Raw genomic sequence first — 11215 nt, 5'->3', positions numbered from 1 at the left:
AACCACCCATGGTTGACACTCTCTGGGCTGGCGACACAATGATGTGCAGGATGTAATTGCCACCCCTCTTTGAGCTTATTTTCCAGGGAGGGGGAGATACCCAACAAACAAGGAAAGAAATAGACAACGTACATCATGCAAGAGAGAAGAAACAGACACAGCAAGAGAACTTCGAAGACACGGAGATTGAAGAGATGGCAGAGAGAGGAGTGTAGAGCTGTGGGGGCACAGGCTCCAGGTCGGGAGAGACCGAGGGGTGTGGATAGAAAGGGCACCACTGGGGCCCAAACACACACACATGTGGGGAGGAGGGTACCTGAATAAACGCAGAGCGCACATCTCCGATTAGAGGGTCAGAGGGGAGACGCCAAGGGAAGCATCTTTGTTCTGACCTCACAGGCCAGCTAATAAAAGCCCATTGTGTGGGTGAATCCTCATCCCACCTCCATCCTCTGTGCTCTCTCTCCCTCCTCCCTCCTGGTCTCTGACCCCCTCCTTCTCCTTGCCCTTCTCACCTCCTCCTTCCTCCTCCTTGGGAGGCATAAAAGCTGGAGTCTGGGGAGTTGGAACCCAGAGAGAGCGGGGCAGAGCTGCCAACTCCAGTGAGGTGAGAGGAGGGAAGCGGGAGGAGAGGAGGGAGGATGCAGGGAGGTCAAGAAGGGATGGGGGTCAAGAAAAATGAGAGCAGTGGTGATGGAGGACAGTTGGGGAGCAGGCAGAGGACCGGGGAAGTCTGGGGAACGGGTGGAAGAGGGAATGAGGACGAGCATTCCAGGGCACGGCGGTGGGTCTGGGAGAGCGGATGGGATGGCGGGAGGCAGGTGCTGTGATGAGAGATGGAGAAGCGTTAATGCCTCTGAATCTTAAACTTTGGTCTTTCATGAGTTGTGGGGGTTTTATGTACCCAACATCCTGTTACTTACTTATTTCCTGTGGCATTTTCCCTCAACCGGCTTCTCTCATTTTACTTTAATAAATGGGTTCCAAAACAGAGCTCCATGAAAATCTGAAGAAACTTGAAAATGTTTGTTTTATTTTTCTATCATATGCTTAAGACAAAAAGGCATAGAGATTAACCTTCAGTTAACAATACAGTATTGTGCATTTTGCAATATGTTAAGACTCAGACAGAGAAGGTCAAATACTGTATGATCTCTCTTACATGTGGAATCTAAAAAAAACCAAACTCGTAGCAAAAGAGATCAGGTGGGTGGTTACCAGAGGCGGGATTGAGGGAATTGGGTAAATGTGGTCGAAAGTCATAAACTTTCGGTTATAAAATAAATAAGTCCTGGGGATGTAACGTACAACATGATGACTGGAGCTAATGATGCTGTGTGTTGTATATTTGAAAGTTGCTAAGAGAGTAAATCCTGAAAGTTCTCATCATGATGAAAAAAGGTTTTTTTGTAACTGTGAGGTGACGGATGTTGACTAAGCTTATTGTGGTGATCATTTCACAGTATATACAAATGTCAAGTCATTATGCTGTGCATCTTAAACTTGTACAGTGATGTATGTCAATTATATCTCAGTAAAACTGGAAGAAAAAATATGTCACGGGAATAGATCTCACATTAACAAAGCAAAAAAGTAAAACTAAAAAAAAAACAAGGAACGTTTTGAAGGTGGTGGGTATGTCTATCGCCTTGATGGTGGTGACAGCATCACGGGTGTCCACATAGTCCAGACTCATCAAGATGTAGATGTTAAATGTGCACAATTTTTTGCATATAATTATACCTCAATAAAGCTAAAATAAATACACTCACCACCCTCTCTTTGCAGAGCGCCCATCCTTCCGGCCCTCAGATGGCCCCTTCTGTCCAACTGGTCCTGCTTCTCACCGTCTTGCTCATCCTGGCAGAGACTCCTGCCTCTTTACCTGTCCACCAGGTGAGCCCTTCCTGCCCTCCAGGAAGTTTTCTAATTTTCCTGGCTGAGCCAGGGCCGTGGGGACCAAGCTATGAAAATACGATAAGACAAGGACAGACTTCATCTCCTTGGCCCCAGGGGTAGAATAGAACAGGTGAAATAAGAGGAGTCAGGGTTCGCTTCCTAAGGATTAGCATTGCCCAGACATGCAAAAAGATGCCTTCCAAGGCAGAGCTCCCCATCATTCTGCGTCTTCAGGGCTTCGGCTTGCATGATAATCGCCCGGAGGGGAGGGCATGTTGAAGTACAACCAACCACGTGCCACCGCTGGAGAGTCCAATTGGGTGAGCCTGCATTTCTACCCCGTTCCCAGGCGACACTGATGCTGCTGGTCCCGAGACCACATTGTGAGAACCCCTGGTTAGGAGTGTGGGATATGGAGACCGGGCTGAGTTTGGAGTTCTGGTTCTGTCACGTTCTAGCTGCATGACTTCCAGCAAGCTGCCTAATCTCACAGTGCCTCTGTGTTCTCTGTAAAGTCACAGCACTGCAGGGTTAACTGAGTTCATCGTGCAAGGCCCTGAGAACGTCGTGAGCAGGCAGTCAGCTCTCTATCTTATCTAATGGAGGGGACCCAGGCTTGGTGTTGTGTTGTCCTGGGTTTGGGTACCAGCTATCCTCACACTGACGGGTCCTCAGCAAGCCATTCAAGTTTCTTTGAGCTTCCCTTGCTTCTGTGTAACCAGAGGATAACAGCACTTATTTGGGAGGATGGCCAGGGCATTTTGACAAGGCTCTCACGGATGTGGAGGGCTTTCTTGGCCCCGGGAACCGTGGGAACTCCCCTGACAGGCAGCTGCAGTTGCACCAGCAACACTTTGAGTTGATTCCATTTGTTTACTTTCCATTTTACAGAATGGAAAACTAAGACTTGAATGTTGGGTCCACAGAGTCATTAAGTCTGAAGTCAGCCCACTGCTCACTGTGTTAATTTAGGAAATTTGCCCAAACTATTTGTGGAAGTTTCCTTTTCCGTTAAATGAGGCTAATCGTAGTTCTTACGTACCAGGGTTGTTGCGAGGACTAGATCAGTCAATACGTCATGGACGTAGAAGCAGAGCTGGCTTCATGCTCATGCAACCTGGACTGTCACCTGGGGCGCTCAGAAGGCGCCTGTGCCTGATTTAACACTTTGCTGTCTCCATCTTGAAATTCTTAATCACATTTGAACAAGGGGCCCCATATTTTCATTTTGCGCTGGGCTCCCTAAATTATGTAGCCAGTCCTGCTTAGAATGGACGCTAGCTGGGGCCAACCCGGTGGCACAGTAGTTAAGTTCGCACGTTCCACTTCAGTGGGCCGGGATTCCCCGATTCGGATCCCGGGTGCGGACATGGCACCACTTGGCAAGCCATGCTGTGGCAGGCATCCCACATATAAAGTGGAGGAAGATGGGCACAGATGTTAGCTCAGAGCCAGTCTTCCTCAGCAAAAAGAGGAGGGTTGGCAGCAGAGGATAACTCAGGGCTAATCTTCCTCCAAAAAAGAAAAAAAATTGAAAGAAAAAAAATAATGGATGCTAGCATATGGTAAACCCACAACAGATGTTAGCCATCCAGTTATGTAGCCTGGCCTTGAACCCCTCTGTGTGTGTGTGTGTGTGATTGGTGACAATATACTATGCATATAAAGGACTTCCAGCAGTGGTTTTTAAGGCTTTCTTTGCATTCTGAGTTGTTACATCTTAGGAAGTCTTCAATTTCCTCTTTGGTGAAATTCAGATCAAGCGAACCTGCTTCACAGGTTGGTGGGAAAGGGGCATGTTGACCCACCCCATCCCAGACCTGGGGGTGCCGGCTACCCTTCCACCTCTCTGAGTCTTGATCTCTCCATCTCCATCCAGGGGCGAGGAGGCTGGACCCTCAACAGTGCTGGCTACCTTCTGGGTCCTGGTGAGTGAGCCTGCTCTGAGCGCTCCATCCCCGGCTAGTGTCTGCCTGGTGCCTGTGGGCAGTGAGTTTGCGACCCTGTAAAGACCCTCAACTCACATTCACTGAAGTCCACGGGTTTTGTTTCCAGACCTGTCTTGAGAGTTAGTCTAGCGGAGTGATGGGCATGTGGATCCTGGAGCCAGAGCATTGGGTCCAAGTCCAGCTCTGCCACTTGCTTTGTGTGTGGCCTTCATCTCTCTATGCCTCAGTTCCCTCATCTATGATGAAGAGTGTCATGAAGGCCCCTGCCTCATAGGGATGTCGTGAGGATTAGATAAGGTAGAGCAATATATGACATATTCCCCCATCCTTCTCTTTCTGTGCCCCTGACTGCATCTGCACTGGGCACTTTTTGCACATGTGGCAATGTGCTGCTTGGTCACAATTAAACCCATTACATAAGGGGATCCCCTATGATGCTCAAGGCAGAGTTCATCTTGGGCCTCATTCAGTGGTCCAAGAAAACCCAGGCTCCCATAACGGTGTGGCATAGCAGAAAGGACATAAGAATTGGATTCAGACATAGGTGGGTTCAAACCCCAGTTCCGCCACTTAGCAGTGGGGTAACTCTGAGCAAGAGAATTCTCAGAGCCACAGTCTCCTCACTAACAAGGAGGGATGGTCAAAGCGTACCCCGTCCCACAGATTTGGTGGACATGCTCCTTCGGATGGGTAATGAATGCCACAGGATTGCTGGATTCTGTGTGTTGCCATTGCCATTTAACAGACCACCAGCTCTTGCTTCTTCCCCCACTCCCCAGAGTTCCACCTTCCCCAGAAGGCTGACCAAGGCAGGAAGGAGAAGACAGCCCTCGAGATCCTAGAGCTGTGGAAGGCCGTTGGTGAGTGAATGGCCAGTTAGACTTCCCCCATTCTTCATCGCCATCACTCTCCTCCACGTGCCCACTACTGGTTTTGCAAACTGGCGGATGTAGGCTCCATTCCTCGCTCTGCCACTTACCGATTGAGGGAGCTGGGTAAGTGATGCAATTCCTTTGAGCCTCAAACCCCTCCCTATGTAAGATGGTATCAATGAAAACTACCTCGTAATTCGATTGTGTGGCTCAATGAGAGAATGCATGTAAAATTCCTAAGCTGTTATTTTTAATATTATCTCCTTGCAAGATCCCCTATTCACTTCCTCTTTGCTCACCCCTGGTGCTATTATCTCCTCTTCTCACCTGACCAAGTGATATCTCTGAGATTCCCTTCTCCTTCCCGTGTCATATCTCAAGGGAAAGAATCATGGAGGCACAAAGGGGTTCGGACACCTGCGTATGCACACAGTGAATGCAGCATATGACTTGAAGGGAATCTCCTTGTCATTGTCACCTTCTAAATGGAGGCAATTAAGTGTATCTAAGGCAGGATTTCTCAACCTTGGCACTGCTGACATTTGGAGCTGAAGCACTCTGTGTCATGGGGTCCATCTTGCGCATTACGGGATGTTGAGCAGCGTCCCTGGCCTCCACCCTCTAGAAGAGAGTAGCACCTCCAAGTTGTGACAACCAAAAATGTCTCTGCATGTTGCCAAATATCCCCAGAGGGGCAAAAGTGCCCCTGGATGAGAACCGCTAAGAACTGTCAGATTCCCAAGGACACAGGGGAAGTAGAACCACGTTGGACGGTACAAAGTACTGAACTGAGTAGCATAAGTCACAACGATTTCTGTTTTTGTTTCTAGATGGGCTCCCTTATCCCCTCTCTCAGCAGGCCTCCAAGAGGAGTCTGAGCGAGACTTTTGCTGAACCAGAGATTGGAGGTAAAGGCAGGGGGAACATGGAAGAGAGAAATAGGTACAAGAAGAGGGCAGGAGATGTGGCCGGCAGAGCTTTGAGGGCCTGGGAGGGTGGGGAAGAAACAGGAATCAACCAAGAGGCCCCCTGACTTATAGCCACAATGTCCACCACTGACCACATATCCTAACACTAAATTCCCATCCTGGCCTTGACTGCTCACTTCGACTCTGTTCCTTCACTTCACATCCTGCCTCACAGTCTAAATCTAGTTGTCCAACCAATACTGGCATTTCCCCACAATCTGGTACTTTTCCAATTATGACCCCAAACCCAAACCTTGATCTCCCCCAACATCACCCCCAAGCCTAGCTTTAGCTATGACACTGACCTTAAACCCTCACTTTGACCTCACAGCTCAATCCAAACTTTGACCTCCCTCCTAAAGAAGATCTTTATTTCCAACCTTTAACCTTACTCTGAGCTCTATACTCTTCTGTGCTCATACTCCAGCATGCCCTTCTGTCTCAACTCTGACTTCTGATTTTCTTGGAACACTGGGTCCATTTCACTCTAGAATCTTTGCACCAGCTGTTGCCTCTGCCTAGAATGTTCTGTTTCTAGAGCTTTGCATGGCTAGATCTTTCACGTCATTCAGAAATCATTTTAGTCATCAACTCCTGAGAGACACTCCCTGAAATAAAGCTACTTTTTCTCTATTTTTGTCATCTTGTTTTATTTAATGGTAACATTCATCATTATATGATTCTTCTTTGCTTCATATATTTATTTTCTGTTTATTCTCCATCTTCTCCCAAAAACTCCAAGCTCCATGCGAGTAGAGACCTTTTCTGTCCTGCTCACTGCCTAGCCCAATGGCTGATGCATAGCAGGTGCTTGGTAAACATTTGTTAAATGAATGAACTAAATTATCCAAATTCAGTCTTCACATACTGCCTTCCCAACCATGATCAAAGTCAACAATCAACCCTGGCTTCTGCCTGCCTCCAGGTGGATTTTCCTTCCAATTCCATCTCCTTTTTCAGTCCTAACCCTATTTTTGGAAACTAACGCAGTGCCTTTATTCCAACTGTACTAATTCATTTGAAAAGCATTTATTTATTAGACACCTACCAGGGCAGGACATGACACATCTTCTGAATTCACTAATTCCCACACCAACCTTGGCTACAGTCTGGCTCTTGAAAGCACCCACCACCACCACCATGTGCCATCTTAAAATGGGGGCAGAAAGGGGAAATATGTGGGTAGATGAAAATAAAAAGAAGGTAGAACAGAAAAGGAAAGAGGGAGTGAGAAGAGGGAAGGCTATTGGATCTGAGATGAACTAAAGAGAGTTTCATCCCAACCTCAAGAACCTGGTTTGGGGGGTGGTGGTAAACAGAACCATTCAAAATTCACCCTTTTCTCTCTCGCAGATCAGAGTGAGCTTGGCAAGAGAGTTCCCAAGAGGGGAGACATCCTGCAGTCATAGATGTCTCCAAACCTCTGCTCCTCATCCTTCTCCTCTCCAGCTCCTCCTGAAGCCCTGTCTAGACACTCTCTACTGAGACTAAAATCCTGAAGCTAAATCCCCAAATCTCGTGATGGAATTTTGGATCATTTGAAGAATTATTCTCAAAAGTCGCTGGACTGTTTCAGATTTTACTAATTAATCTTTGGAATAAGTATAAAGTGTTGTTAACAAACTCAAGAATAATTCTGAAACCATTTAGGAGATTCTAGGTGGGGGGTATCAGGGAATATTCCTGCAGTACATTTAAAATAATTGTGTTCTTTTGGAATCATAACAGGAACTATTGAACAATACAATATTATTATCCCTTTTAACTCTGAGGTTCTATGATGTCTTGGCTTGAAAAGATGCTCCAGAGTAGCATCCTCACCTTTCTTCATTTTTCCACCTCATCCAAGCCTCCTCCAGCTGGAAATGAGGAGAGGTCATCTGGAGCAGAATGGAGAGAATAAAATATTTCTTTTCAAATAATCAATGTTTTCTTCCATTAATTAGTACAGGAACTTCTTGGGGGTAGCAAAATCAAGGATGATAGAGTCAGGTGGGGGATTTTGGGGGACATATAAACTCTTAGAGGCATTAGATCTTGGATTATCTGATGAGAGGCCTAAATTTAATTCTAATTTTTGGCAGTTGTCCCTACCTTGATATCTGACCTACTCTCTGTTCATCAGTTCATTCATTTTAAAACTTCTACATATTTTGAAGCTATGTTGTCGGTGTCATATAAGTTTATAAGTTTTATAAATATCTGGAGGAAACTTCTTTTTATCATTATATAATAGACTTCTGTTATCCCCATTAATGCCTATTGCTTTAGATTCTCTTTTGCCTATTCCAGGTAACTACTGCTGCATAACACACTACCCCCAAAACTCAGTGGCCTGAAACAACAACTATTTTGTTAAACATCATGATCTCGTAGGTCAGGAATCCAGGTGGGCTCAAACGCATGATTTTTCTATTCCATGTGGCTTTGATGGAGTCCACTGGGGGTGCTGAGCTGGTGAGTAGACTGATCTGGAGAGTCCAAGGTGGCTTCACTCACAAGTCTGGTGCCTGGATGGCTCTAGCCAGAAGGTCGGGTTCGGCTGGGAGAGTTGACTCAAGTACCTACACATGATTTCTCCAGTGTGATGGTTTTAGGATCACTGAATTCTTACATGGGAATTCAGGGCTTTCGCCTTATTATCTAGGACATTGATTAAGGCCAAGCTGCTGTAACAATGAGTCCCCAAAATAAAGTAGTGCAAACAAGATAAAAGTTTATTTCGCTGTCATGTCACAGTCCAGAAGGGGGCAATCTGGATCTGGTAGGATGGCCATGACATCTTCAGTTATGAAGTTTCGTCTCTGGACCCAAGAGGGATGTTTCATCTACCTCCAGTGAGAAAGGGGGCCAGCAGGTGTCACACCAATCCTTTTAAAGGAAAGTCTGAAAGGCCACACATCATGTTAGCTCATGCATGGCTATTCTTAGTCACAAGAGGGCTGGGAAATGTTGTCTTTAGCTGGAGGCACTGCCCAGTTAAAAACACAAGACAATGGAAGAGTTGGAGATAGATATTCAGCCACTTGTTCTGATTTGCCGTTGTCCTTTGGATTTACATCTTTCTCAGCAACGTCACATGGCAGGGATTGCTAGTGCAGGATTCTGACATGCCTAGATCTCTGGCCGTATGCAGTCTAATATCATCAAAAATCTTATTCTAAGCCCTTAGCAACTTTAAATAGCAGAATGGGAAGAGAGAGGCAGCAGCAAGCCTCAGGGACCAATAAGACACCACCACTGCCTTCAAAGATCTCACAGAGGGGAGAAACCAGACATGTGAGTGGACAGATGAAATGGAGGGGGACAAGGGCTTTGGGAGAAGTCACACAGGGGACAATAGGACATGGAGCATCTAACCAACTTGGGGGTCAGGCTGAGAAACTGGTCCCAAGGAGCATTAATATATGTGGACTCAGACTTGTAGGAAGAATCGGCACTTTTCATGAGACCCAGAGGGAGGAATATGTGGGCACAGGAAGTCGAGCAGGTTGCTCAGGGGGATTAGAGTATAAAATTCAGAGACCAAGAGGACAGCAACGAGGGTGGCGGAGGTGGGGAAACAGGAGCAAAGACAAGCTCTGAATTTCAGTCTTGGGAGCATGGACTTTCTTATGAAGACGGTTAGAAATGGCTGAAGGTGTAACACCAAAGAGAGATTAGACTGTGGGCATGCAATGTAGGGGGTTGCAAACTATGGCCCGGGGGCCAAACCCAGCCCGGCTGCCTGTTGATGGTTGGCCCCTGAGCTAAGAAAGGTTTTTATACTTTTAAATGGTTGGGAAAGAAAGAAGAAGATGAGCAGAGACTGCAAAGGCTGAAGTATGTATTATCTGGCCCTTTACAGAAAAAGTTAGCCAATCTCTGATGCAATGAATTGAACACAATAAATTTCTTTTCTCCTTCACCTAACAGTCCAGGGAGGATGTTTCAAGTTGGCCAGGAACTCTCCTCTATGCAGTGATTCAGAAACCAAGATTCACTCTATATAGTTGTTCACCCATCGATTAGGGTCTTGTCTCAAACAGTGGAAGGGGAAAGAGAATATGCAGGGGGTGGGGGGCACTCCTGTTTCATAAAAGCCTTGGCCTGGAAGTACCTGCATCCATTTTGTTCATATTCATCATCTGGCCACACTTGGCTCAAAAGTGGGGGCAATAAGTTCCCTTTGTATGAAGCTGCTCCCCAGCTACAAATACTAAGTTGGGAAAGGGAGCATGGGTTTTGGTGGACACATAGCACCTCACCCATAGCTGACATGGCCAGGTTTGCATTTTAGAAAGACCACTCCAGTGGCTGGCATGGAAAAGGCGTTGGAGGAAGATGATCCTGGAGGCAGATAAAATAGGAAGCTGTTGTGCTATTCATGGGGAGAGAGGATGGCATCCTTAGCTGAGGAGACAGAAGTGGGCATTGAAAGGAGCTGACAGACTGAAGACACAGGGAGATGGAACGGTCTACAATTAACTTAACATTCAGTGAATATTTGTTAAGTACCTACCATATGCCAGAACACGTCTAGGGGTTCAGGATAGAGTGGATAACAAAACAGACCAAAAAAGAAAATTCTTGTCTTGTTGGAGCTTGTATTCTGGGAGAGAGGGCAGTTGGACATTGAAAAAAGTTAGTGAGTAAAATAGACAGTATTCCACACAGTGATAAGTGCTATGGGGAACACAAAGGCAGAGATGGGCAATGGGAAGTTCCCAAGGAGTGAGTTTGAAATTTTCAGTGTGTGGTGAGGGGAGGTGTGAAGAAGATGAAATTTGAATAAAGAACTGAAGGAGAAAGGGGTGGAGACATGAGGATATTTGGGAGAAGAGGATGCCAGGCAGAGGAATGACCAAGGGCAGTGCTCAGGGTGGGAGCAAGTTTCCAAGGGTCAGGAAGCTGCGTAAGTGGGTCTCGAATCAGTTGAGTGCGGAGCGTGGAAGAGATGAGTTGAGACAGGTAATGGGAGGTGGGGTCCTGGAGTCGGCCACTAGGACTTCAGGTTTGTCCCTGAGTGAAGTGCCAAGCCACTGGAGGCTTCGAGTAGTGGAGTGACATGAAACGACTCACATCTTAACAGGATTGTTCTGGCTGCTGTTTTGAAAATAGACAAAAGAGGGCAGAGACCACTTACAATGCTGTAATGCCAGTGAGAGGTGATGGGGGCTTGGGCCAGGGTGGAGGCAGTGGAGGTGGTAAAAAGCAGTCACATTCTAGATACAATTGAAGGTAGAGCTAATAGGATTCCCCAACGGACTTGCCATGGGATTTGAGAAGCAGCCAAGGGTGAGTCCCTATTTCTTTGGTCTAAGTAAATGGAAGGAGGGAGTTGCCATTGAAGGGTATGGGAAGCCATGCATAGAGCAGGCTTGGGGGAAAGACTAGGAGCTCAGTTTTGGACATGTTAAATTTGAGATGCCTATTGGTTATGCAATAGGGGGTAGGGAGCTGGGAGTTGAATATGCAAATCTCAAATTCAGAAGAGAGGTGCAGGGGCCAGTCCTGTGGCTGAGTGGTTAAGTTCGTGCTCTCCAGG

At 46.6% G+C, this 11215-nt stretch overlaps 1 protein-coding gene across 1 annotated transcript; it reads left to right on the top strand.

The window, feature by feature from the left end:
- Positions 1–588: 588 nt before the first annotated feature.
- Positions 589–7449, top strand: GALP (galanin like peptide). Its single transcript, XM_046681634.1, has 6 exons — positions 589–607; positions 1789–1896; positions 3779–3827; positions 4628–4708; positions 5551–5628; positions 7042–7449. The coding sequence occupies exons 2-6, from the start codon at positions 1813–1815 to the stop codon at positions 7095–7097; spliced, it is 348 nt and encodes a 115-aa protein (XP_046537590.1). The 5' UTR covers positions 589–607; positions 1789–1812; the 3' UTR covers positions 7098–7449.
- The last annotated feature ends 3766 nt before the right edge of the window (positions 7450–11215 follow it).

This window comes from Equus quagga, chromosome 13, assembly GCF_021613505.1.
Source record: "Equus quagga isolate Etosha38 chromosome 13, UCLA_HA_Equagga_1.0, whole genome shotgun sequence".
In the NCBI taxonomy this organism is placed as follows: domain Eukaryota; kingdom Metazoa; phylum Chordata; class Mammalia; order Perissodactyla; family Equidae; genus Equus; species Equus quagga.
This window is presented reverse-complemented; position numbering and strand designations above follow the sequence as displayed.